Consider the following 27258-nt stretch of genomic DNA (forward strand, 5'->3'; position numbering starts at 1 on the left):
AGTGGGAGAAAGTGTGATTTTCTACCTCAGAACACATAGGTTAATTTTTCCACATTTAAGTATTGCTCATCGAAATTGACTTATTTAGCAAATTGCCAATGTGTTATAAGTATCCCACAGCACGCAATGCTTCGAGTTCATTAATATTATTAGGAGCTTGCTTGGTGTTTGTTTGTTTGTTTTTAATATATCTATTTTTTATTGATTACAGAGAGCGAGAGAGGGATAGAAATATCAATGATGAGAGAGAATCATTAATTGGCTTGTTCCTGCACGATTCCTACTTGGAATCGAGCCCACAACCTGGGCATGTGCCCTGACCAGGAATCAAACTGTGATAACCAGTGAGCCACACCGGCCGAGCAACTTATTTGGTTTTTAAAAAACAGAGAACATTTGTCCTAGTTGTTTTGACTCAGTGGATAGAGCATCGGCCCATGGACTGAAGGGTCCCTCCGGGGTTCAATTCCCTTCAAGGGCATGTACCTTGGTTGCAGGCTCTATCCCCGGCTCTAGTAAGGGCATGTGGGGGAGGCAATCAAACTATGGGTCTCTCTCATCAATGTTTCTTTCTCTCTGTCTCTCCCCCTCCCTTTTACTCTCTAACATATCAATGGAGCCCTGGCCGGTTTGGCTCAGTGGATAGAGCATCGGCCTTCGGACAGAAAGGTCCAGGGTTCAATTCTGGTCAAGGGCTCCTCCCTGGCCCGGGCTCTGGTCAAGGTACAAGCAGGAGGCAACCCATCGATATATTTCTCTCACATCAATATTTCTCTCTCTTTCCCTCTCTCTTCCACTCTCTCTAAAATCAATGGGAAAATATCCTCAGGATTAACAAAACAAAAGGGGGGGGGGTATTATTGCTTCCCTTTATAACGAACATAAAGTGCGCGTGTTGTAGAACCTAATGTTTCTGAAATTGACCAACATGATGAATCTCTTGACTAAGAATATGACGAGAAAACAAAAGCCAGTTGTAGGAACAAGCCGCGTGTTACCTGCGTCTTGGAACGCATCTTGGATATTTTAGCTTCCCTCTGTCACACGGCACTCTGAGTTCCACGGCAAAAGCAGACACCTCCGTCATATAAGAATTTCTTCTACAGACAAATTCAATGTAGTCGCCATGGAAAACAAGTCGTCTATTGTCATAGCTCCATTTCAGAAGTAAATTATTCCTGTCCATTTCATCCAAAGATAACTTGCAGGGCTCTGAGAAAAAAAAGAAAGAAAGAAAAAAGGAAAAAAAATTACCTTGGTAGACCAGGAAGCCCTGTGTTGCCTGCTCGTGATGACCTGGAAGTTTCCAGGCATTAGAGAGAGAGAGAGAGAGAGAGAGAGAGAGAGAGAGAGAGAGGAGTAAGTAAACTAGTTAGAGTTAATATTTAAGTCCGAAAAAATGTTCCAAACTCTGCCCTAGCCGATTTGGCTCAGTGGATGGAGGATCAGCTGGTAGACTGAGGAGTCCCAGGTTCAATTCCAATCAAGGGCATGTACCTTGGTTGCAGGCTCAAGCCCTGGCCCTGGGGAGAAGGGTCTCATTTTATTAGGGAAACAGCCCTGGGCATTAGGATCTCATTCTATTGGGTCCAGCAGCCCTGGGCATTAGGATCTCATTCTATGGAGCAAACAGCCCTGGTCATTAGGATTTCATTCTATTGGGGCCAACAGCCCTGGACAGCAGAATCTCGTTCCATTGCGGGAAACAGAACGGGGCAGGTCAATCTCATTTTATTGCGGGCAACAGCCCTGGGCGGGAAGGTCTCATTCTATTGGAACCAACAGTTCAGGGCAGGAGGCTCTCATTCTATTGGGGCCAACAGCCCTGGGCATGAGGGTCTCCTTTCCATTGTGGGCAACAGAACAGGGCAGGTGAGTCTCATTTTATTGCGGGCAACAGCTCTGGGCAGAAAGGTCTCATTCTATTGGGGGCAGCAGCCCTGGGCATTAGGATCTCATTCTATTGGGTCCAGCAGCCCTAAGCATTAGGATATTCTATTCGGGCCAACAGCCCTGGGCAGGAGGATCACTTTCTATTGGGGCCAACAGGCCTGGGCATTAGGATCTCATTCTATTGAAGCCAACAGCCCTGGGCATTAGGATCTCATTCTATTGGAGCCAACAGCCCTGGGCATTAGGATCTCATCCTATTGGGGCCAGCAGCCCTGGGCATTAGGCTCTCATTCTATTGGGGCCAGCAGCCCTGGGCATTAGGATCTCTTTCTATTGGGGCCAACAGCCCTGGGCATTAGGATCTCATCCTATTGGGGCCAGCAGCCCTGGGCATTAGGATCTGTTCCATTGTGAGCAACAGAACGGGCCACATGAGTGTCATTTTATTAAAGGCAACAGCCATGGGCAGGAGGCTCTCATTCTATTGGGGCCAACAGCCCTGGATATTAGGATCTCTTTCTATTGGGGGCAACAGAACGGGGCTTGAGAGTCTCATTCTATAGGGACAAAAGCCCTGGGCAGGAAGCTCTCATTCTATTGGGGCCAACAGCCCTGGGCATTAGGATCTCATCCTATTGGGGCCAACAGCCCTGGGCATTAGGCTCTCATTCTATTGGGGCCAGCAGCCCTGGGCATTAGGATCTCTTTCTATTGGGGCCAACAGCCCTGGGCATTAGGCTCTCATTCTATTGGGGCCAGCAGCCCTGGGCATTAGGATCTCTTTCTATTGGGGCCAACAGCCCTGGGCATTAGGATCTCATTCTATTGGGGCCAACAGCCCTGGGCATTAGGATCTTGTTTCCATTGCAGGCAAGAGAACAGGAGTGTTGAGTCTCATTTTATTGCAGGCAACAGCCCTGGGCAGGAAGGTCCCATTCTATTGGGGGCAATAGCCTTGGCCAGGAGGCTCTCATGCTATTGGGTCCAACAGCCCTGGACATTAGGATCTCATTCCATTGCGGGCAACAGAATGGGGCAGGTCAGTCTCATTTTATTGCGGGCAACAACTCAGGGCAGGAAGGTCTCATTCTATTGGGGCCAGCAGCCCTGGTCATTAGGATCTCATTCTATTGGGGCCAACAGCCCTGGGCATTCGGATCTTGTTCCATTGTGAGCAACAGAACGGGGCATGTGAGTCTCATTTTATTGCAGGCAACAGCCCTGGGCCGGAAGGCCTCATTCTATTGGGGCCAACAGCTCTGGGCAGGAGGATCGCATTCTATTGGGGCCAACAGCTCTGGGCAGGAGGCTCTCATTCTATTGGTGCCAACAGCCCTGGGCAATGGGATCTCTTTCTATTGCAGAAAACAGAACAGCGATGGTGAGTCTCATATTATTGTGGGCAACAGCCCTGGTCATTAGGATCTTGTTCCATTGTGAGCAACAGAACGGGGCAGATGAGTCTCATTTTATTCCAGGAAACAGCCCTGGGCAGGAGGATCTCATTCTATTGGGGACAACAGCCCTGGGCATTAGGATCTCTTTCTATTGCGGGAAGAACAGGGATGGTGAGTCTCATTTTATTGTGGGCAACAGGCCTGGGCAGGAAGGTCTCATTCTATTGGGCCATCAGCTCTGGGCAGGAGGCTCTCATTCTATTGGGGTCAGCTGCACTGGGCATTAGGATCTCTTTCTATTGCGGGCAACAGAACAGGGCTGGAGAGTCTCGTTCTATTGGGGCCGACAGCCCTGGGCATGAGGGTCTCATTCTATTGGGTCCAGCAGCACTGGGCATTAGGATCTCATTCTATTCGGGCCCACACTCCTGGAAATTAGGATCTCATTCTATAGGGGCCAACATCCCTGGGCATTAGGATCTCATTTCCATTGCAGGCAACAGAACGGGGCAGGTCACCCTCATTTTAATGTGGGCAACAGCTCTGGGCAGGAAAGTCTCATTGTATTGGGGGCAGCAGCCCTTGACATTAGGATCTCACTCTATTGGGTCCAGCAGTCTGGATCATTAGGATCACATTCTATTGGGTCAAGCAGCCGTGGGCAGGAGGATCTCTTTCTATTAGGGCCAACACACCTGGGCATTAGGATCTCATTCTATTGGGGCCAACAGCCCGGGGCATTAGGATCTTTTTTTCCATTGTGGGCAAGAGAATGGGGCAGTTGAGTCTCATTTTATTGCGGGTAAAAGCCCTGGGAAGGAGGGTCCCATTCTATTGAGGCCAATAGACCTTGGCAGGAGGTTCTGATTTTATTGGGTCCAACAACGCTTAGCAGGAGGATCTTGTACTATTGCCCAGGAATGTTGGCTCCAATAGAATGAGATTCTCCTGACCAGGGTTCTTGCCCCAATAGGAGATGCTATTGCTCAGAGCTCTCAACCCCAATAGAATGAGACTCACCTGCCCTGAGTTATTGCCCGCAATAGGAGATGCTATTGCTCAGGGCAGTCAGCCCCAATAGAATGAGACTCAATTGGCCAGGCCTGTTGCCCGCAATAGGAGATGCTATTGACCAGGGCTCTCAGCCCCAATAGAATGAGACTCAATTGGCCAGGGCTGTTGCCCCCAATAGCAGATGCTATTGCTCAGGGCTCTCAGCCCCAATAGAATGAGACTCAATTGGCCAGGGCTGTTGCCCGCCATATGAGATGCTATTGCTCAGGGCCGTCCGCCCCAATAGAATGAGATCCTCCTGTCCAGGCCTGTTGCCCGCAATAGGAGATGCTATTGCCCAGGGATGTTGGCCCCCATAGAAAGAGACTCAATTCGACAGGGCTGTAGCTCATAATAGGAGATGCTATTGCTCAGCACACTCAGCCCCAATAGAATGAGACTCAATTGGCCATGGCTGTTGCTCATAGTAGGAGATGCTATTGCTCTGGGCTCTCAGCCTCAATAAAATGACACTAAATTTCCCAGGGCTGTTGCCCGCAATTAGAGATGCTATTGCCCATGGATATCAGCCCCAATAGAATGAGACTCACCTAACCAGGGCTGTTGCCCGCAATAGGAGATGCTATTGCTCAGGGCTCTCAGCCCCAATAGAATGAGACTCAATTGCCCAGGCCTGTTGCCCGCAATAGGAGATGATATTGCTCTTTGCTTTCAGATCCAATAGAATGAGACCTAATTGGCCAGGACTGTTGCCCGCAATAGGAGATGCTATTGCTCAGGGCTCTCAGCCCCAATAGAATGAGACTCACCAACCCAGGGCTGTGGCCCGCAATTGGAGATGTTATTGCCCATTACTATCAGCCCCAATAGAATGAGATCCTCCTGTCCAGTCCTGTTGCCCGAAATAGAAGATGCTATTGCCCAGGGCTGTTGGCCCCAATAGAATGAGACTCAATTGGCCAGAGCTGTTGCCCGCAATAGGATATGCTATTGCTCAGGACTCTCAGCTCCAATAAAATGAGACTCAACAGGACAGGACTGTTGCCCGCAATAGCAGATGCTATTGCTTAGGGCTCTCAACCCCAATAGAATGAGACTCAATTGCCCAGGGCTGTTGCCCGCAATAGGAGACACTATCAATCAGGGCTCTCAGCCCCAATAGAATGAGACTCAATTGGCCAGGGCTGTTGCCTGCAATAGGCGATCCTATTGCTCAGGGCTCTCAGCCCCAATAGAATGAGACTCAATTGGCCAGGGCTGTTGCCCGTAATAGGAGATGCCATTGCTCAGGGCTCTCAGCCCTAATAGAATGTGACTCAATAGGCCAGTGTTGTTGCACACAATAGGAGATGCTATTGCCCAGGGCTGTTGGCCCCCATAGAATGAGACTCAATTGGCCAAGACTGTTGCCCGCTATAGCAGATGCTATTGCTGAGGGCTCTAAGCCCCAATAGATTGAGACTCAATTGGCCAGGGCTGTTGCCCGCGATAGCAGATGCTATTGCTGAGGGCTCTAAGCCCCAATAGAATGAGACTCAATTGGACAGGGCTGTTGCCCGCAATAGGAGATGCTATTGCCCATAGCTATAAGCCCCAATAGAATGAGACTCACCTAACCAGGGCTGTTGGCCTCAATAAAAGATGCTATTAACCTGGGCTCTCAGCCCCAATAGAATGAGATCCTCCTGTCCAGGCCTGTTGCCCACAATAGGAGATGCTATTGCCAAGGGATGTTGGCCCCCATAGAAGGAGAGTCAATTTGACAGGGCTGTTGCTCATAAAGGAGATGCTATTGCTCAGCGCTCTAAAACCCAATAGAATGAGACTCAAATAGCCAGGGCTTAGCCCGCAATAGGAGATGCTATTGCTCAGGACTGTCAGCACCAATAGAATGAGACTCAATTGGCCAAGACTGGTGCCCACAATAGGAGATGCTATTGCTCAGGGCTCTCAGCCCCAATAGAATGAGACTCAATTGCCCAGGCCTGTTGCCCGCAATAGGAGATGCTATTGCTCAGAGCTGTTGGCCCCAATAGAATGAGACTCAATTGGCCAGGGCTGTTGCCCCCAATAGGAGATGCTATTGCTCTGGGCTCTCAGCCACAATAGAATGAGACTCACCTACCCAGGGCTGTGGCCCGAAATTGGAGATGTTATTGCCCATTACTATCAGCCCCAATAGAATGAGATCCTCCTGTCCAGTCCTGTTGCCCGAAATAGAAGATGCTATTGCCCAGGGCTGTTGGCCCCAATAGAATGGGACTCAACTGGCAAGGGCTGATGCCCGTAATAAGAGATGATATTGCCCATGGCTATCAGCCACAATAGAATGAGACTCAACAGGACAGGGTTGTTACCCGCAATAGGAGATGCTATTGCTCTGTGCTCTCAGCCCCAATAGAATGACACCTAATTGGCCAGGACTGTTGCCCGCAATAGCAGATGCTATTGCTCAGGGCTCTCAACCCCAATAGAATGAGACTCAATTGCCCAGGGCTGTTGCCTGCAATAGGAAACACTATCAATCAGGGCTCCCAGCCCCAATAGAATGAGACTCAATTGGCCAGGGCTGTTGCCTGCAATAGGAGATGCTATTGCTCAGGGCTCTCAGCCCCAATAGAATGAGATCATCCTGTCCAGGTCTGTTGCCCGCAGTAGGACATGCTATTGCCCAGAGCTGTTGGCCCCGATAGAATGAGACTTAATTGGCCTGGGCTATTGCCCGCATAGGAGATGCCATTGCTCAGGGCTCTCAGCCCTAATAGAATGTGACTCAATAGGCCAGTGTTGTTGCACACAATAGGAGATGCTATTGCCCAGGGCTGTTGGCCCCCATAGAATGAGACTCAATTGGCCAGGGCTGTTGCCCGCGATAGCAGATGCTATTGCTGAGGGCTCTAAGCCCCAATAGAATGAGACTCAATTGGACAGGGCTGTTGCCCGCAATAGGAGATGCTATTGCCCATAGCTATCAGCCCCAATAGAATGAGACTCACCTAACGAGGGCTGTTGGCCTCAATAAAAGATGCTATTGACCTGGGCTCTCAGCCCCAATACAATGAGATCCTCCTGTCCAGGCCTATTGCCCACAATAGGAGATGCTATTGCCCAGGGATGTTGGCCCCCATAGAAGGAGACTCAATTGGCCAGGGCTGTTGCCCGCAATAGGAGATGCCATTGCTCAGGGCTCTCAGCCCCAATAGAATGTGACTCAATAGGCCAGTGTTGTTGCCCACAATAGAAGATGATATTGACCTGGTTCTCAGCCACAGTAGAATGAGATCCTCCTGTCCATGCCTGTTGCCCACAATAGGAGATGCTATTGCTCAGGGCTGTCAGCCCCAATAGAATGAGACTCACCTACCCAGGGCTGTGGCCCGAAATTGGAGATGTTATTGCCCATTACTATCAGCCCCAATAGAATGAGATCCTCCTGTCCAGTCCTGTTGCCCGAAATAGTAGATGCTATTGCTCAGGGCCGTCAGCCCCAATAGAATGAGACTCAATTGGCCAGGGCTGTTGCCCGCAAAAGAGATGCTATTGCCCATGGCTATCAGCCACAATAGAATGAGACTCATTTGGCCAGGGCTGTTGTCCGAAATAGCAGATGCTATTGCTCAGGGCTCTCAACCCCAATAGAATGAGACTAAATTGGCCAGGGCTGTTGCCCCGCAATAGGAGATGCTATTGCTCAGGGCTCTCAGCCCCAATAGAATGAGACTCACCTACCCAGGGCTGTTGCCCGCAATAGGAGATGCTATTGCCCAGGTCTGTTGGCCCCAATAGAATGAGATTCAATTAAACAGGGCTGTTGCTCATAATAGTAGATGCTATTGCTCAGCGCTTTCAGCCCCAATAGAATGAGACTCAATTGGCCAGGGCTGTTGCCCGAAATAGGAGATGCTATGGCTCAGGGCTCTCAGCCCCAATAGAATGAGTCTCAATTGGCCATGACTGTTACTTATAATAGGAGATTCTATTGCTCAGCACTCTAAGCCCCAATATAATGAGATTCAACCACCCAGGGCTGTTGCCCGAAATAAGAGATGCTATTGCCCATGGCTATCAGCCACAATAGAATGAGACTCACCTACCTAGGGCTGTTGCCCAAAATAGGAGATGCTATTGCCCATGGCTCTCAACCCAGGCAACAGCCTTAGCCAATTGAGTCTCATTCTATTGGGGCTGAGAGCCCTGAGCAATAGCATCTCCTATTGCAGGCAACAGCCCTGTCCAATTGAGTCTCATTCTATTGGGGCTGAGAGCCCTGAGCAATAGCATCTCCTATATCGGGCAACAGCCCTGGCCAATTGAGTCTCATTCTATTGGGGCTGACAGCCCTGAGCAATAGCATCTTCTATATCGGGCAACAGCCCTGGCCAATTGAGTCTCATTCTATTGGGGTTGAGAGCCCTGAGCAATATCATCTGCTATTGCGGGCAACAGTCCTACCAATTAGGTGTCGTTCTATTGGGGCTAAGAGCACTGAGCAATACCATCTCCTATTGCAAGCAACAGCCCTGGCCAATTTCGTCTCATTCTATTGGGTGGTGAGAGCCCTGAGCAATAGCATCTGCTATTGGGGGCAAGAGCCCTGGCCAATTTCGTCTCATTCTATTGGGGCTGAGAGCCTTGAGCAATAGTATCTCCTATTATGAGCAACAGCCCTGTCGAATTGAGTCTCATTCTATGGGAGCCAACAGCCCTGGGCAATAGCATCTCCTATTGCGGGCAACAGCCCTGGGTAGGTGAGTCCCATTCTATTGTGGCTGATAGCCATGGGCAATAGCATCTCTTATTGCGGGGAAACAGTCCTGGACAATTGAGTCTTATTCTATTGGGGCTGAGAGCACTGAGCAATCGCATCTCCTAATATGAGCAACAGCCCTGTCGAATTGAGTCTCATTCTATTGGGGCCGAGAGCCCTGGGCAATAGCATCTCCTATTGTGGGCGACAGCCCTGGGTAGGTGAGTCTCATTTTATTGGGGCTGATAGCCATGAGCAACAGCATCTAATATTGCGGCAACAGCCCTGGCCAATTGAGTCTCATTCTATTTGGGCTCAGAGCCCAGAGCAATAGCATCTCCTATTGCGGGCAACAGGACTGGACAGGAGGATCTCATTCTATTGTGGCTGATACCCATGGGCAATAGCATCTCCTATTTCGGGCAATTGCCCTGGCAAATTGAGTCTCATTCTATTGGTGCTGATAGCCATGGGCAATAGCATCGCTTATTTTGGGCAACAGCCCTGTCCAATTGAGTTTATTGTATTGGTGCTGATAGCCATGGGGAATATCATCTCCTATTGCGGGCAAGAGGCCTGGACAGGAGGATCTCATTCTATTGGGGCTGATAGTAATGGGCAATAACATCTCCTATTGTGGGCCACAGCCCTGGTTAAGTGAGTCTCATTCTATTGAGGCTGAGAGCCCTGAGCAATAGCATCTCCTATTGCGGGCAATAGCCTGGGTAGGTGAGTCTCATTGTATTGGGGCTGAGAGCCCTGAGCAATAGCATCTCCTATTGCAGGCAACAGCCCTGGGTAGGTGAGTCTCATTCTATTGGGCTTGAGAACCCTGAGCAATAGCATCTGCTATTGTGGGCAACAGCCCTGTCTAATTAGCCTCATTCTATTGAGGCTGAGAACCCTGAGCAATAGCATCTCATTGCGGGCAACAGCCCTGTCCTATTGAGTCTCATTTTATTGGGGCTGAGAGCCCTGAGCAATATCATCTCCTATTGCGGGAAATAACTCAGGGCAGGTGAGTCTCATTCTATTGGGGCTGACGGCCCTGAGCAATAGCATCTCCTATTGCGGGCAATAACTCAGGGTAGGTGAGTCTCATTCTATTGGGGCTGACGGCCCTGAGCAATAGCAGCTCCTATTGCGGGCAATAACTCAGGGTAGGTGAGTCTCATTCTATTGGGGCTGACGGCCCTGAGCAATAGCAGCTCCTATTGCGGGCAATAACTCAGGGTAGGTGAGTCTCATTCTATTGGGGCTGACGGCCCTGAGCAATAGCATCTCCTATTTCGGGCAACAGGCCTGGGCAATTGAGTCTCATTCTATTGGGGCTGAGTGTGCTGAGCAATAGCATCTCCTATTATGAGCAACAGCCCTGTCGAATTGAGTCTCATTCTATGGGGGCCAACATCCCTGGGCAATAGCATCTCCTATTGTGGGCGACAGCCCTGGACAGGAGGATCTCATTCTACTGGGGCTGAGAGCCCAGGTCAATAGCATCTTTTATTGAGGCCAACAGCCCTGGGTAGATGAGTCTCATTGTATTGGGGCTGATAGCCATGGGCAATAGCATCTTCTAATGCCGGCAACAGGCCTAGACAGGAGGATATCATTCTATTGGGCTGAGAGCCCAGGACAATAGCATCTCCTATTGCGGGCAACAGTCTTGGCCAATTGAGTCTCATTCTATTGGGGCCAACAGCATTGGGCAATAGCATCTCCTATTGCAGGAATAAGCCCTGTTCTATTGAGTCTCGTTTTATTGGGGCTGAAAGCCCTGGGCAATAGCATCTCCTATTTCGGGCAACAGCCCTGGGTAGGTGAGTCTCATTCTATTGGGGCTGACAGCCATGAGCAACAGCATCTAATATTGCGGCAACAGCCCTGGCCAATTGAGTCTCCTTCTATTTGGGCTCAGAGCCCAGAGCAATAGCATCTCCTATTTCGGGCAACAGCTGTGGCCAAGGGAGTCTCATTCTATTGGGGCCAACAGCCCTGGGCAATAGCATCTCCTATTGCAGGCAACAGCCCTGGCCAATTGAGTCTCATTCTATTGGGGCTGAGAGCCCTGAGCAATAGCATCTCCTATTTCGGGCAACTGCCCTCGACAATTGAGTCTCTTTCTATTGGGGCTGAGTGTGCTGAGCAATAGCATCTCCTATTATGAGCAACATCCCTGTCGAATTGAGTCTCATTCTATGGGGGCCAACAGCCCTGGGCAATAGCATCTCCTATTGCGGGCAACAGGCCTGGACAGGAGGATCTCATTCTACTGGGGCTTAGAGCCCAGGTCAATAGCATCTTTTATTGAGGCCAACAGCCCTGGGTAGATGAGTCTCATTGTATTGGGGCTGATAGCCATGGTCAATAGCATCTCATATTTCGGGCAACAGCCCTGGCCAATTGAGTCTCATTCTATTGGGGCCAACAGCACTGGGCAATAGCATCTCCTATTGCGGGAATAAGCCCTGTCCTATTGAGTCTCATTTTATTGGGGCTGAAAGCCCTGGGCAATAGCATCTCCTATTTCGGGCAACAGCCCTGGGTAGGTGAGTCTCATTTTATTGGGGCTGATAGTCATGGGCAATATCATCTCCTATTGCGGGCAATAGCCTGGGCAGGTGAGTCTCATTTTATTGGGGCTGATAGCCATGGGCAATATCATCTCCTATTGCGGGCTACAGCCCTGGGCAATTGAGTCTCATTCTATTGGGGCTGAGAGACCAGAGCAATAGCATTTCCTATTATCAGGAACAGCCATGGCCAATTGAATCTCATTCTATTTGGGTTGAGAGCTCTGAGCAATAGCATCTCCTATTATGAGCAACAGCCCTGTCAAATTGAGTATCATTCTATGGGGGCCAAAATACCTGGGCAATAGCATCTCCTATTGTGGGCAACTGGCCTTGACAGGAGGATCTCATACTATTGGGGCTGAGATCCCAGGGCAATAGCATCTCCTATTGCAGGCAACAGCCCTGTCCTATTGATTCTCATTTTATTGGGGCTGAGAGCCCTGGGCAATAGCATCTCCTATTTCGGGCAACAGGCCTGGCCGGAAGGATCTCATTCTATTGGGTCTGAGAGCCCAGGGCAATAGCATGTGCTATTGCGGGCAACAGCCCTGGGTAGGCGAGTCTCATTCTATTGGAGCTGACAGCCCTGAGCAATAGCATCTCCTATTGCGGGCAACAGCCCTGGCCAATTGAGTCTCATTCTATTGGGGCTTAGAGCCCTGAGCAATAGCATTTGCTATTGCGGGCAACAGCCCTGGGTAGGTGAGTCCATTCAAATTGACCGTCACTCCAACACACAAGATGGCTGCCCCTATGTGGTCAAACATCCTGCCTCCCATGTGGACACAAGATGGCCACCACAAGATGAACAGCAGGGGAGGGCAGTTGGGAGGGACCAGGCCTGCAAGGGAGGGCCGTTGTGGGCATTCAGGCCAGCAGGGGAGGGCAGTTGTGAGGGACCAGGCCTGCAAGGGAGGGCTGTTGGGGGCGATCAAGCCTGCAGGGGAAGGCAGTTAGGGGTGACCAGTCTGGCAGAGGAGGGAAGTTGGGGGCAATCGGGCCTGCAGGGAAGGGCATTTGGAGGGAACCCTAAGCCTGCAGGCGAGAGTAGTTGGGGGGACCAGGCCTGCAGGGAAGGGCAGTTAGGGGTGACCAGACCTGCAGGGGAGGGCAGTTAGGGGCAAACAGGCTGGCAGGGGAGTGGTTAGGCATCAATCAGGCTGGCAGGGGAGTGGTTAGGGGGTGATCAGGTTGGCAGGCAGAAGCAGTTAGGGGCAATCAGGAAGGCAGGCAGGTGAGCAGTTGGGAGCCAGCAGTCCTGGATTGTCAGAGGGATGTCCAACTGCCCATTTAGGCCCGATCCCCTTGAGGTGTTCTAGATTAGAGAGGGTGCAGACTGGGCTGAGTGACACACCCCCCGTGCACAAATTTCGTGTAGCAGGCCTCTAATATATATATTTTTTCTCTTACCACGACTGCGCATTCATCTCACCCATACCACACCAGTACCTGGTGAATGGTGTATACTTAACAAGCACTTTTTCCAGCGAACTGGAAAATTTATGATCCAGAGGAAAGAATAGAAACCCATGGTGCAATAGGCTTTCTAACAAAATAACATACATGCACAGTGTGTAGCGATTCCAAGAGAACAGAAAGGGAAGAAAAGGTGGTTTCGTTTTATTAAATAGGAATACATACCTAAACACGAGGGCGGCTCGGTCCACACTCCGTCGACACAATAGGAATATATAGACCCTTGTAGGAAATAGAACATCGTACACCTGTACTCCACCGAGGAGCCGCTTTCGAAGGAGACATCTTGGAGGCTTATGTTAAGAATGTACGCATTATCAATACGGGGAGGTGGTCCACACTTGCCTTTGGATTCTGCAAAAATATACACAATGACTTGCTATCGTCAGAACCCAGTGCTCCCGTCATGGCTGTAAAAGACAATGACACATTTCATGGAAAAGCATTTACAGGGCAGCTCTCCAGCCCGGCCTGTGTAGCTCAGTGCTTGAGCGTGCAGGAGGCAGCCAATCCATGATTCTCTCTCATCACTGATGTTTCTCTCTCTCTCTCTCCCTCTCCCTTCCTCTCTGAAATCAATAAAAATATATATTTTTTTAAGTTAAAAAAAAAATCAATGGATCAGTCAGAGAAAGATAAATATCACATGATCTCACTCATTTGTGGATTATCGTGAACAGCATAAACTGATGAACAAAAACAGATCCAGAGACCGAGAAGCATCCATCAGACTGTCAAACTTCAGAGGGAAGTTAGGGGAGGGCGGGGGTAAGGGGGAGAGATCAACCAAAGAACTTGTATGCATGCATATGAGCATAACCAATGGACACAGACACCAGGGGGATGAGGGCATGAGCGGGGCGGGGGGGGGGGGGGGGGGGAGGGAGCGCAATGAGGGGATAAGGACAATATGTAATACCTTAATCAATAAAAAAATAAAAAATTTAAAAAATCAATGGGAAAAAAATATCCTCAGGGCAGATTAACCAAAAACAAACAAACAAACAAAAACACCCACAAAATTTACTTCTGGAAATTCAATGATATCAGCATAAGTCATCCTAGTGAAGCATGTGTGTGAACTGGAAAACTGACCAGATCCTTCCCAGTTCCATAGATGAGTGGGTGAAGGGGGTGCATTATCTTAGGTCTGACCCTTTGAACCCCAGGGGCGACACTGATCCCCCTACCCAAGAAATGGCAGAAGGCATGCGTTTACCTTTCCTCATGCATAAAGGATATTGCACTTGGCCTCGGTAGCACTGCACAGACAGCCCAGAGGACGGGGAGGATGGCGCTAAATCAAAACCCGGTTTGCACACAAAGTCTATCAGGTCTCCGTGGAGGACCTTCCCTTCGTACTCCCACCTCATCACGATGTTGTTTCTCTCCATGGCCTCCTCGCTGATCTCACACGGCTCTGCAACACCAAACGCTCTCGTCAGTTCTCTACTCAGCTGACTAATAGGAAAGCGACATGTTCTTTTTTTATAAAATATTTTTTCATTGATTTCAGAGAGGAAGGGAGAGAGAGAGAGAGAGACAGAGAGAGGAGAGAGAGAGAGAGAGAGACATCCATGAGGAGAGTCATTGATCAGCTGCCTCCTGCACACCCCCCGCATATTAAAAATAATAATAATAACAAAAAAAATGGTAATTATGTGAAGTGAAGGCTATGCTAAGTAGCCTAATTGTGTTCATCATCTCACAATACTAACCAAGTGTATCAAATCATCACATGGTACACCTTCGTCGTACGCAATGTTGTACGTCGAGGCTATCAATAAAGCCGGGGGAAGCCGTTTGACAGATTCCATGTGTGTCCGTCTTACCTAAGCAAAGAGGCGGGGAGGACCACAGCCCGTGGTCACAGGAGGATTTCTTTTCTCCCTGCATGATGTAGTACTCATTGCACATGTATTCCACGGACGCTCCCGTGGGGTAACTCTCCAACACCTTGTCCACAATGGCCCCGTGGGATATCTTAGGTGGATACTGGCAAATCTCAAAGTTTTCTAAGGAAAAAAAAGGTTATTTTTTAAATCGATATGAACTTATAATTGCATAACGATACGATACAGTTCCCGTACCATGGTGTCTGGATATGTGTCCAATATAATTTAGACAATTGATTTCTCAATTCACCGGAAGTGAGAAATGTTATTCCGCTCAAATATCTTTAAAATGGACTAAGCAAGACTAAACAGCAAATGTTTTGGTTTTGTTAGATATATTTTTATTGATTTCAGAAAGGAAGGGAGAGGGGGAGAGAGAGAGGGGGGGGGGAACATCAGTGATGAGAGGGAATCATTGATCAGCTGCCTCCTGCATGCCCCCCACTGGGGATCAAGCTCGGATCAACCTGCGGACTGAAGGGTCTGGGTTCAATTCCTGGTCAGGGCACATGCCTGGGTTGTGGGCTCGATCCCCAGTCTGGGGCGTGCAGGAGACAGCCGATCCATGATTCTCTGTGATCATTGATGTTTCTCTCTCTCTCCCTCTCCCTTCCTCTCTGAGACCAATTAAAAACATATTTTAAACAAACAAACAAAGGTGTGGATTACATACAGAGAATGAGAAATTGGGCACCCCCGGCTTAGCTATGGATGCTACCGTAGCGCACCTACCGACACACTCCGGGGGGCTTGTCCACATTCCACGTTCACAGGTGATTTCCTTGGAGCCACGGAGGTCAAAGCCGATGTGACAGCTGTAGGTCACGCGGTCGCCGCTGTAGTACGTGTCGGAGGTGTCGTTGGCTTCGCCGTTCTCCACTTCGGGGGGCTGATCGCAGGCGATCTTGTGCGTCTCTTCTGCAAAAGGCACAGTCGCAAGAGAAGAGACCATTTAGCGACCCTCACGCGGGTTTCCCCGGAGGGAAAGCTCGTGGGAGGTGTCGCTGACCGAGGCATTTGGGAGGGTCCGTCCACTTCCCGTTGACACAGCGCATCAGCTCGAGGCCCCGGAGCCTAAAGCTCAGCTGGCACTCGATGTAGATCACGTCTCCGTCCTGGTAATTGGGGGAGTTGGCTTTAAATTTGGCGTCTGGAGGCAAGGGTGGAGGCGGACACCGAGTTCTTGTTCCTGGGGGGAGAAATATCAGCACATTGAGTCATAACGTTACCCCCCCCCCAAGAAAACCCAATGCTCCAGGGGTAATAGGCACGTTCGTTGTGCCAAGTACCGTTAAGAAGGATGGCAGAAAGGACGGCTGATCGCCTGGCCGGTGTGGCGCAGTGGCTAGAGCGTCAGCCTGTGGCCTGAAGGTTTCCAGGTTCCATTCCCATCAAGGGCACATGCCCAGGTCATGGGCTCGATCCCCCATAGGGGGGCGTACAGGAGGCGGCCGATCAGTGATTCTCTCTCATTATTGATCTTTCTATCTCTGTCTCCCTCTGCCTTCCTCTCTGAAATCAATAAACATATATATTTTTTTTAAAAAGGAGGAGGAGGAGGAGGAGAAGGAGGAGGAGGAGGAGGAGGAGGAGGAGGAGGAGGAGGAGAGAAGAAGAGGAGGAGGAGGAGGAGAAGGAGGAGGAGAAGGAGAGTATGGCCGATAGTCCTAGTCAGTTTGTCAGTGTGGCTCAGTGGATAGAGCGTCGGCCCGCAGACTGAAGGGTCTCGGGTAGGATTCTGTTCAAAGGCATGTACCTAGTTGCAAGTTCGATCCCCGACCCAGTGTAGAAGGCAACCAATCGATGTGTCTGTCTCACATCGATGTCTGTCTCTCTCTGTCTCTCTCTCTCTCTCCTCCGTTCCTCCTTACCTCCCTCTCTTCCACTCTCTGTAAAATTCCAATGGAAAAAATATTCTTAGGTGAGGATTTAAAAAAAAAAGTATGACACACAGATTCTAGGGGCACCCCCTTGATCTCCACCTTCTGATGTCCAATTCCTTGTGTCCTGCTTGTCCCCAGGATCAGGAAGGGACACCTGCTTCTAACCCACAGAACCCAGCAAAGATGATGGGTGGCCGATGGAGGCGGCTATGGATACAAGATTTGCAACACGACATGACAGAGTCATCCTCGCTGAGGGACTCTGTCTAGAAGGCAAGGAGCAGCCTCCACGGGCAGCCAGGGAGAAAGTGAGGCCCTCGCGTGGGCAGCCAGCAGAGCCCCGGATGCCACAAGCCACCCCGTGAATGAGGAAGCCCGCTCCTGCCCCGTCGGGCCTTATCGAAGGCTGCCAACCATCCACACCCGGACCACAGCTCTGCTGGACCCAGACACAGGAGCCAGTGACGCGGTGCCCAGGATCCCGACGCCCAGAAATGGGCCAATAATACAAGTGGATTTACCCCACGGTTTTGAAGGGTGTGTTTTCCCATCAGGAAATGTGCAGCCAAACCAGAGCGTTCCCTAGCAAAGCTGTCAGCTGGGGGTTATTGGATCTAGTGACTCCCAATTTAAAAAAAAAAAATACTTATTATAAAAAGAGATTTAAAATGTATGAGATTGTTTTTAAAAACACATTGACAAGACATACCCACTCAACAATCCAATACAAAATGTCAGATGTCTTTACATGAACTGTATTAAAGTTTGCTGAAAACAGTAACCAATTTAAAAGACAATATTTATCTTAAAAAATAGCACTCAGGACACGAATTAGAGACTTTTTTTCCCCCATAGAATTAGAGCTGGTTAAGACATGATGTTTTGGCTAATAACTATGGATGGTGCCAGGTGGGTACTGGCAATATTGGGGGGAAGTACCCTATAAAGTATAGGATTGTCCAACCACTAGGCCACATACCTGAAACTAATACAAAATAATATTGAATGGAAACTGTAATTGAAAAAAATAATTTGAACATAAAAAAATAGAAGCATTTTATACAACAAGAGAAAAAAAGACATGATATTTTATTGGTAGGTGTGAAATTTTAAAAATTACCTTGGCATACAGGAATTTCTGGGTACCAGCCAAATTCGTAGCATTGGATTAAATCAGGTCCACTTAGATAATACTTTTCATGACAGAAAAACTGAACGACATCTCCTTCTTCATAGGTTTGCTTGACAGGTTGAAAATAACCATTTTCTATTGATCTTAAAGGGGTGCATATTGATTCTAAAAATGAAAGTAAAACACACACCAAAAAAATGTAATTTTTTTTTCCTGCTGGAATAAAATGCACCTACCACTTACACGCCATATGTGGAACGGACGTTACTAGATTTGCCGTATTTCATTTCACAAAAGGAAAGCTTGTCCATTTATATAAATATACTAGAGGCCCAGTGCACGAAATTCATGCACGGAGAGAGGGGGGGGTATGTGTGTGCCTCTGCCCAGCATGCACCCTCTCTAATCTGGGATCCCTCTCGCAATCCAGGACTACTGGCTCCCAACCACTCGCCTGCCAGCCTGCCTGCTTAATTGACCCTAAACACTTCTGCCTGCCAGCCTGATCACCCCCTAACCACTCCCCTGCCAGCCTGATTGACACCTAACTGCTCCCCTGCCTGACCGATTGCCTCTAACGGCCCTACCCTGCAGGCTGGGTCCCCCCTCAACTGCCCTCCAATGCAGGCCTGGTCACCCCCAACTGCCCTCCTCTGCAGGCATGGTCACCCCCAACTGCCCTCCTCTGCAGGCATGGTCCCCCCCCCAACTGCCCTCCCCTTCAGGCCTGATACCCTCCAACTGCCCTCCCCTACAGGACTGGTCACCCCTAACTGCCCTCCCCTGCTGATCCAGTCACCCCTAAGTGCCTTCCCCTGCCAGTCTGGTTGCCCCCAACAGCCCTCGCTAGCAGGTCTGGTCCCGCGCATCTGTCCTTCCCTGTAGGCCTGGTACCCTCCAACTGCCCTCCCCTGCAGGCCAGGTCACCCCTAACTATCCTCCCCTGTCAGTCCAGTCACCCCTAACTGCCCTTCCCTGCCAGCCTGGTTGCCCCCAACTGCCCTCCCTTGCAGACCTGGTCACCCCTAACTGCCCTCCCCTGCTGGCCTGGTCACCCCCAACTGCCCTCCCCTGCTGGCCTGGTCACCCCCAACTGCCCTCACCTGTAGGCCTTGTCCTCCTCAACTGCCCTCCCCTGCAGGCTGGTCACCCCAAACTACCCTCCCCTGTTGGTCCAGACACCCCTAACTGTCCTCCCCTGCTGGCCCAGTCATCTCAATTGCCCTCACCTGCAGGCCTTGTCCCCCTCAACTTCCCTCCTCTGCAGGCCCGGTCAGCCCCAACTGCTCTCCCTTGCAGGCCTGTTACCCCAAAACTGCCATCCCCTGCAGGCCTGGTCACCCCCAACTGCCCTCCTCTGCATGCCTGGTCCCCTACCCCAACTGCCCTCCCCTGCAGGCCTGATCACCCCCAACAGCCCTCCCCTGCTGGCCTAGTCGCCCCTAACTTCCCTCCCCTGCAGGCCTGGTTGCTCCCAACAGCCCTCCCCTGCAGACCTGGTCACCCCCTAACTACCCTCCCCTGCTGGTCCAGTCACCCCTAACTGCCCTCCCCTGCTGGCCCGTTCACCCTCAACTGCCCTCCTCTGCAGGCCTTGTCCCCCTCAACTGCCCTCCTCTGCAGGCCTGGTCACCCCCAACTGCCTTACTCTGCAGGCCTGGTCCCCCCCAAACTGCCCTCCCCTGAAGGCCTGGTCACCCCCAACTGCCCTCCCCTGCATGCCTCATACCCTCCAACTGCCCTCCCCTGCAGGCCTGCTCACCCCTAACTACCCTCCCCTACCGGTCCAGTAACCCCTAACTGCCCTTCTCTGCCAGCCTGGTCGCCCCCAACTGCCCTCCCCTGCTGGTCCAGTCACCCCTAACTGACCTCCCCTGCTGGCCCGGTCACCCCCAACTGCCCTACCCTGTAAGTCTGGTCCCCCCCAACTGCCCTCCTCTGCAGGCCTGGTCCCCCCACCAACTGCCCTCCCCTGACAGCCTGGTCCCCTCTACTGCCCTCCCCTGTAGGCCTGGTCACCCCCAACTGCTCTCCTCTGTAGGCCTGGTCACCTCCAATTGCTGTCCTCTGAAGGCCTCGTCCCCCCAACTGCCCTCCCCTGCCGGCCATCTTGTGGTGGCCATCTTGTGTCCACATGGGGGTGGCCATCTTTGACCACATGGGGGCTGCCATCTTGTGTGTTGGAGTGATGGTCAATTTGCATATCACCTGTTTATTATATAGGACTAAAGACCCAGTGCACAAATTTGTGCACGGGTGGGGTCCCTCGGCATGGCCTGCAGGGATCGGCCGAAACCTGCAGTCCAACACCACCTGCAGCTCCTGCCTGCTACTCCTGCTCATCCCGGCCCCGCTGCATCTGTCTGGTGCCCATTGGTCAGCTGAGCAGCACTCCCACTGTGGGAGCGCAGTGACCACCAGGAGCCAGCTCTTGCATTGAGCGTCTGTCCCTAGTGGTCAGTGTGCGTCATAGCGACCCGTCAACTGTTCAGGTCAAATGGTCACTTAGGCTTTTATATATACAGATTAATTATCAATAGGCTGATTTTAATGTAATTATTTGAGCGAAAAAGGAATTTGTTTTCCTAGTAGAGAGCTTCCAAGGATCAAAGACTACGCTAATCAAAACCAGAAGCAAAAAAAAGGGGGGGGGAGGAGGGGTAAAATTGACCATAATTAGCATCACATAATCAGCATGCACTTCTGTGGGAAGGAGAGGAGGTTGGCAGAGTGGACGTCACTGTGTTCCCAGGGAGAACCTACTGGTACATGATGGTGGGAGAAACCACCCATGCGAGCGACACTCGGCCTCCTCCTCCGACAGTCCGTTCGTGGTGTGGTAGCCAGGATCGCACCGGTACAGCACTTTGTCCCCGAGGCGGAACGTGGTCTGCGTTGTGGAGTAATTCCCATGAAGTAATTCAGGAGCCAAACATGTGTCTGACAGAAAGTACAGTTATATGTTATGAACGTCATCGCTGAACCTGGAAGAGCCAAAAGAAATCTCCAAGAGACTTTTCACTGAATCTTAAGAAACATATATGGCAGCTACCAATAAGTGGAAGCATGTACTATGTCCATGGATAGGAAGAATCAACAGCATTAAGATGGCCACGCTACCCAAAGCAATCTACCGATTCAACGCAATTCCTATCAAGATACCCATGGAGTGTTTTTACAGAAGTAGAGCAAACGTTTCGAAAATGTGTGTGGGACCCCAAAAGACCCCAAATGGCAACAGGGATCTTGAGAAAGAAGAACAAAGTGAAAGGAATCGCCCTGCTGATATCAAACTATCATACAAGGCCATCGTAATCAAAACAGCATGGTACTGGCATAAGAACAGACATATGGATCAATGGAACAGATTAGAAATCCCAGATCACACCTTTATGGTCAGTTAATAGTTGACAAAGAAGGCAAAAACATACAATGGAAACAAGACGGTCTATTCAATAAATGGTGCTGGGGAAAGTGACAGACAGATGCATGCAAATAAATAAAACTAGACCACCTTCTTATACTGCACACGAGGATAAACTCCAAATAGATTAAAGACTTAAACGTTAGACTCGAAACCATAAAAATCCTACAAGAAAACAAAGGCAGTAAAATCCCAGACATTCTCATAGCAATACTTTTTCTGATATTTCTCCTCAGACAAGGGAAACGAAAGAAAAAAATAAATAAATGGGACTACGTCAAACTGAAGCGTTTTTGCACAGCAAAGGAAACCATCAACAAAATCAAAAGACAAACCACCTAGCGGTAGAATATATTCACCAATGATACGTCTGATGAAGGGTTATTATCCAAAACGTATAAAGAACTTATAAAACTCAACACCAAAAAAGCAAACAGTCCAATTAAAAAATGGGCAAAAGCTCTGGCCAGCGTTGCTAAGTGGTTAGTAACTCTGGTTACTAACCGTGGTTGGCAAACTCATTCGTCCACGGAGCCAAATATCAACAGTACAACGATTGACATTTCTTTGGAGAGCCAAATTTTTTAAACTTCTTCTAACGCCCCTTCTTCAACATAGACTCACCCAGGCGATAGTATTCTGTGGAAGAGCCACACTCAAGGGGCCCAAGAGCCGCAGGTGGCTCGCGAGCCGCGGTTTGCCGACCACTGGGTTAGCCCATTGGCTCAAGCACTGAAGGGCCTCGGGTTCCCTTCCCAGTCGAGGGCACAAACCTGGGTTACACATTCGACCCTGGGCCCCAGTCAGGGCTCAGGTGGGAGGCAACCTTAGATTAAGGAAACACCTGGCATTCGATAAAAACAAGATAATCACTCCCAGCATTGGCAGAAATAATGAAAATTCTATTGCACTCACTAAAAACGCCCATCCAGCTCCGCCGGTGTGGCGCAGTGGTTGAGTGTCGGCCTATGAACCAGGAGGTCACAGCTCAGGGCACGTGCCCAGGTGGTGGGCTCGGTCCTCAGTAGGGGGCGTGCAGGAGGCAGCTGGTCCTAGATTCTCTCTTATCATTGACATTTCTCTCTCTGTCTCTCTCTCTCTCCCCCTCTCCCTTCCTCCCTGAAATAAATAAAAAATACATTGAAAAATAAATAAATTTAAAAAATAAAAACGCCCATTTGTATGAGAAAGGGGTAGGGAAGGCAGGGGAGGGGAGGAGGGAAGGGATGTAAGAGATCAACCAAAGGACTTGTGTGCATGCATCGTAGCCTAACCGATGGCCATGGGTACTGGGGCGGTCGGGGCTTGTCCTGGGGGTGGGAGTGGCCAGGGAGGGGACGATGGCGGGGGTAGGGGGGGGAGGAGACCTATGTAATACTTTAAACCAGGGGTCCTCAAACTTTTTAAGCAGGGGGCCAGTTCACTGTCCCTCAGACCGTTGGAGGGCCGGACTATTAGTTTAAAAAAAAAAACTATGAACAAATTCCTATGCACACTGCTAAGTCGGCTGCTCAGCAGGACAGGCAGCGGCGGCAAAAACACCCGGCGGGCCGGATGAATGTCCTCGGCGGGCCGCGTGTGGCCCGCGGGCCGTAGTTTGAGGACCCCTTTATTGTTCAAGTTTAAACCATAAAAAAAGGAAGAAAAGAAAAGAAAGGGGTAGCTTGGCCAGCTCCAGCCCCCGGTGTGGGGGCTGGTGGGTCACACGTACCCTGCTGCTCCCTGCAGGCTGGCGGCGGAGACCAGCCGTGGGCCAGGCACTGCACCTCCTCCTCGGCCCGCCCCGCGGGGGTCGTGAACCCCGGGGCGCAGGTGTAGCGCAGCTTCTCGTGGACGCTGTACAGCAGCTTGGCCTCGGAGACGTGGCCGTTGGTCAGGGCGGGCCGCGGGCACTTTTCTGGGGGGAGAGACATGTCCGCTGAGCGGGATGCCACGAGGCGCGTCTTCCGGGCACACGACCCGCGGCATCTCGGACGGCGACGGCGGGACACGCTCCCTCTGCGGCTCCCCGCTTCTGTTTCCGTTTGGAAATGGCCCGCGTTCGTTGGAAAAGCAACCCCGAGGACGTTGGCGTGCGTGGCGTGGCCAGCTCTCGGTTCTTAAGAGTCCTTCCTTCCTACCTCCCCCGTGCCCACGTTGAGAAAACACACCCAGAGCTCCCCAGTCGCTGTCACAAGTGGCAAAAACAAGGAATTTTTTTAATTGGCTTCCTACGGCTCTAAGTCCACTGGGTTTGTGGGTCGTTCACATCCTCAACTAAAGGACATGCCCACGGCAGGACCCTCCCCCAATCCTGCGCACGTCACGGACCCGTCGGGCGGCCTACGGGCAGTCACCCGCCTAAGCTCCCCTTCCCTTAAAAGGGACGCGATTGAAGGACAAGTTCAGCGATTATTTCCGTTCTCTTCACGGGGAACGATGAACAACAAATAAGGAAAGCAACGTTCTAAGGAGAAACGTTATTCACAGCATTTCAGAATATGCCTTCACTTTGTAAAAATGAAAGACGCCCGGCCGGCGTGGCTCAGCGGTTGAGCCTCGACCTGTGAACCAGGAGGTCACGGTTCGATCCCCGGTCAGGGCACATGCCCGGGTTGCGGGCTCCATCCCCAGTGTGGGGTGTGCAGGAGGCAGCCGATCCATGAGTCTCTCTCATCATGGATGTTTCTCTCTCTCTGTCCCTCTCCCTTCCTCTCTGACATCAATTTTAAAAGATTTGCATCAAGATTTCAAAAAAGATGGTGGGAGGAGGCCATAGAGGTGATAAATAAATGGGGATGGGAAAAACAAAATAAAGTAAAAGATACACGACAGTCCTTACGTTGTTCTCTACCGAAGGGACTAACCACATCTCATTGGCCGCTTCTATTTATTTATTTTTAATTGATGTCAGAGAGGAAGGGAGAGGGAGGGAGAGAGAGAAACATCCATGATGAGAGAGACTCATGGATCGGCTGCCTCCTGCACGCCCCACACTGGGGATCAAGCCCACAACCCGGGCCTGTGCCCTGACCAGGGATTGAACCGTGACCTCCTGGCTCATAGGTCGACGCTCAACCACTGAGCCACACGGGCCCGGGCGGCCCCTTCTGTTGACGACGGGAGGAGGCAGGTGGTGAGCCGGCCCAGGGCCCGGACTTACTGAAGCACCGGGGCTCGGGGGCCCAGCCCCCCGCGGTGCAGACGGTTTTGTCCTCTTGCTTCCCCGCGTCCGTGGTGTAGCCGGCCAGGCAGGAAAAGGCCAGTTTCTGGTCTACGGCCATTGGGAAGTAAAAGCTTTCAAACGTGTAGTAATAGACGGCGATCCTCCCGTTCTCCACGCGGGGCAGGCCGCAGGGCTTGTCTGCAAGGAGGGGACAGTCAGGCTGCAGCCGCGGGAACCACGACGGAGCCGAAACCCTGACATTCGTGGCCGGGCCACGCGACGGGGCCTGTCCACGCGCACCACCTACTTCGTTTTACCACCTACGTTTTTAAGGACTTCGGGGACGATCCCTTTCCATGGGAATTAACCAGCGAGCCCCCCCTCCTGCCCCCCAACACCCAACAGTCAGGTGGACCCTGGGCAGCCGCCGGCTCAGAGAGCGTTCCCCAACTTCATCAGACACCTTTCTACGAAACGGCGTGTGAGTCAACGCGATGCCACAGTTTCTCGGCAGAGGAAAAGAACCACAGGAAATGATCCGTGCAAGTATTATCGTTTTTAAAAAATATGTTTTTATTGATGTCAGAGAGGGAGGGAGAGAGAGAGACAGAAACATCCATGAGGAGAGAGAATCACGGATCGGCTGCCTCCTGCACGCCCCACACTGGGGATGGAGCCTGCAACCTGGGTATGTGCCCCGACTGGGAATCGAACCCTGACCTCTTGGTTCATAGGTTGACGCTCAACCACGGAGCCATGCCGGCGGGGCCATGTAAATATTACCTTATGGTGGGATTCCAAGCATCAAATAAGATGTATCCTACTTATTTCACTCTCATAACTTTATTTTTTTATATATATATTTTATTGATTTTTTACAGAGAGGAAGAGAGAGGGATAGAGAGTTAGAAACATCGATGAGAGAGAAACATCGACCAGCTGCCTCCTGCACACCCCCTACTGGGGATGTGCCCGCAACCAAGGTACATGCCCTTGACCGGAATCGAACCTGGGACCCTTGAGTCCGCAGGCCGACGCTCTATCCACTGAGCCAAACCGGTTTCGGCTCACTCTCATAACTTTAATTGCAGACCCTTTTTTTGGTAGAAAATTTGTAGGAAAGTATGTCACTAAAAGGCGATTATAACCTGGTAGGATATACATCTGAAGAGTGAGGATATTTTTTCCATTGGTGTTTAGAGAGAGTGGGAGAGAGAGAGAGAGAGAGAGAGAGAGAGAGAGAGAGAGAGATTGATGTGAGAGAAACACATTGATTGGTTGCCACCTGCTTGAGGCCCCCACCTGGGCCTGGCATTGAACCTGCAACCGAGGTAGGTGCCCTTGACGAGGAATCGAACCCGAGACCCTACTGTGCACGGGCCAACGCTCTAACCACTGAGCACACCAGCCAGGGCCCCGTTAGGGTACTTTATTTCAACAGATCCCCTCGGGTGTGCGCTTTAGGAGAGTCTATAGCTGTGGCTTCCCACTTTGCGTCCTCAGTCTGCTGACAACGGCCGCCCTGGTTTCTTACCTCCCGATAACACCCGCCGCTGGCCACCCGCCTCCCGCTCTCACTGGCCTCACGCGAGGCCGTCTGGCTATCAGGATGTCTTATCGTTACAGAGCCCACAGCTCCCGGTCTGTCTAAACTCCGGTCCTCATTCACACCGCCGTCCAGGTAATCATTAACAGAGCCACTCCACTCTCAAGTGTCCTTGTTTGCAAAATCAACAACGGGTCTCCCTACAAATCACTACTCCATGCCTTCAACCAGCGGAATAAATAGGATAAGGATCAATGCCAAGCCCGGTCAGCGTGGCTCGGTGCTGGAGCGTTGACCTATGAACCAGGGGACGGTGCGGTTCCCGGTCGGGGCACACGCCTGGGCTTTGAGCTCGATCCCCAGTGGGGGGCGTGCAGGAGGCAGCCGATCCCTGATTCTCTCTCATCATCGGTGCTTCTCGCTCGCTCGCTCGCTCTCCCTCCCCCTTTCTCTCTGAAACCAATAAAAATATATATATTTTTTAAAGTCAATGTCAAGAGCCGAAAACCTTTTCAATGCTTGGTGGTTCTCTTTGTCAAGTTCCCCACATTGAACTCTCCCTTTCGGAGCAGAGAATCCAATTGGTCCCGGCTTTGCGGCGTGAGGGAGGGATTCTGGCAGGAGGTGAGGGTTAAGGTTAGCGTACAACTTCTGGGGGACTGGTAGCCTGAACCCCCCTAGATCTCTGTCTCCTCTACCCTCAAACCTAGACATCCAAAGGGTTTGGGGCCTTGTCCTGCTTTTCTAAGTTAAGGTTGCTGTAAGAATAGTTCCCACGTTTTGCCCAAAGGAACCCAGTCCATCTAGATTTTATCACAAATTATAAGAAGTATTTTTTTTAATCAAATGGACACATCGAAGATGAACTACGGCATCAGACACGCAAGTGAAAAGAACGCCGGCATTTCCGTCTATGCTGTGGAGAGAACCAAGACCGTGAGAAGTGAAATTTACCTTCCGCATGGAGTTCTCCTGAGATGGCGAACAGGATGATGAAAGCCACGTCTTTGGGCCTCATCTTCAGGGGCGCGCTCAGCCAAGATTTGGAACAATTTTAAAGCCCCGGGGAGGGGGCGGGGGAGCCCTCGTTAAATACACAATGCTTCTGAGGAAAAAGTTAATGATTGACA

General features: G+C 50.8%; 1 protein-coding gene across 1 annotated transcript; it reads right to left on the bottom strand.

Moving 5' to 3' along the window:
• Window positions 1–994: 994 nt before the first annotated feature.
• F13B (coagulation factor XIII B chain) lies at window positions 995–27146 on the bottom strand (the record flags this gene model as incomplete). Its single annotated transcript, XM_079763580.1, has 11 exons — window positions 995–1212; window positions 13269–13457; window positions 14323–14523; window positions 14936–15118; window positions 15731–15916; window positions 16008–16187; window positions 18002–18178; window positions 20777–20953; window positions 23149–23334; window positions 24580–24780; window positions 27083–27146. The coding sequence occupies 11 exons, from the start codon at window positions 27144–27146 to the stop codon at window positions 995–997; spliced, it is 1962 nt and encodes a 653-aa protein (XP_079619706.1).
• Window positions 27147–27258: the final 112 nt, after the last annotated feature.

This window comes from Cnephaeus nilssonii (assembly GCF_951640355.1).
Source record: "Cnephaeus nilssonii genome assembly, chromosome: 23".
Lineage (NCBI taxonomy): Eukaryota > Metazoa > Chordata > Mammalia > Chiroptera > Vespertilionidae > Cnephaeus > Cnephaeus nilssonii.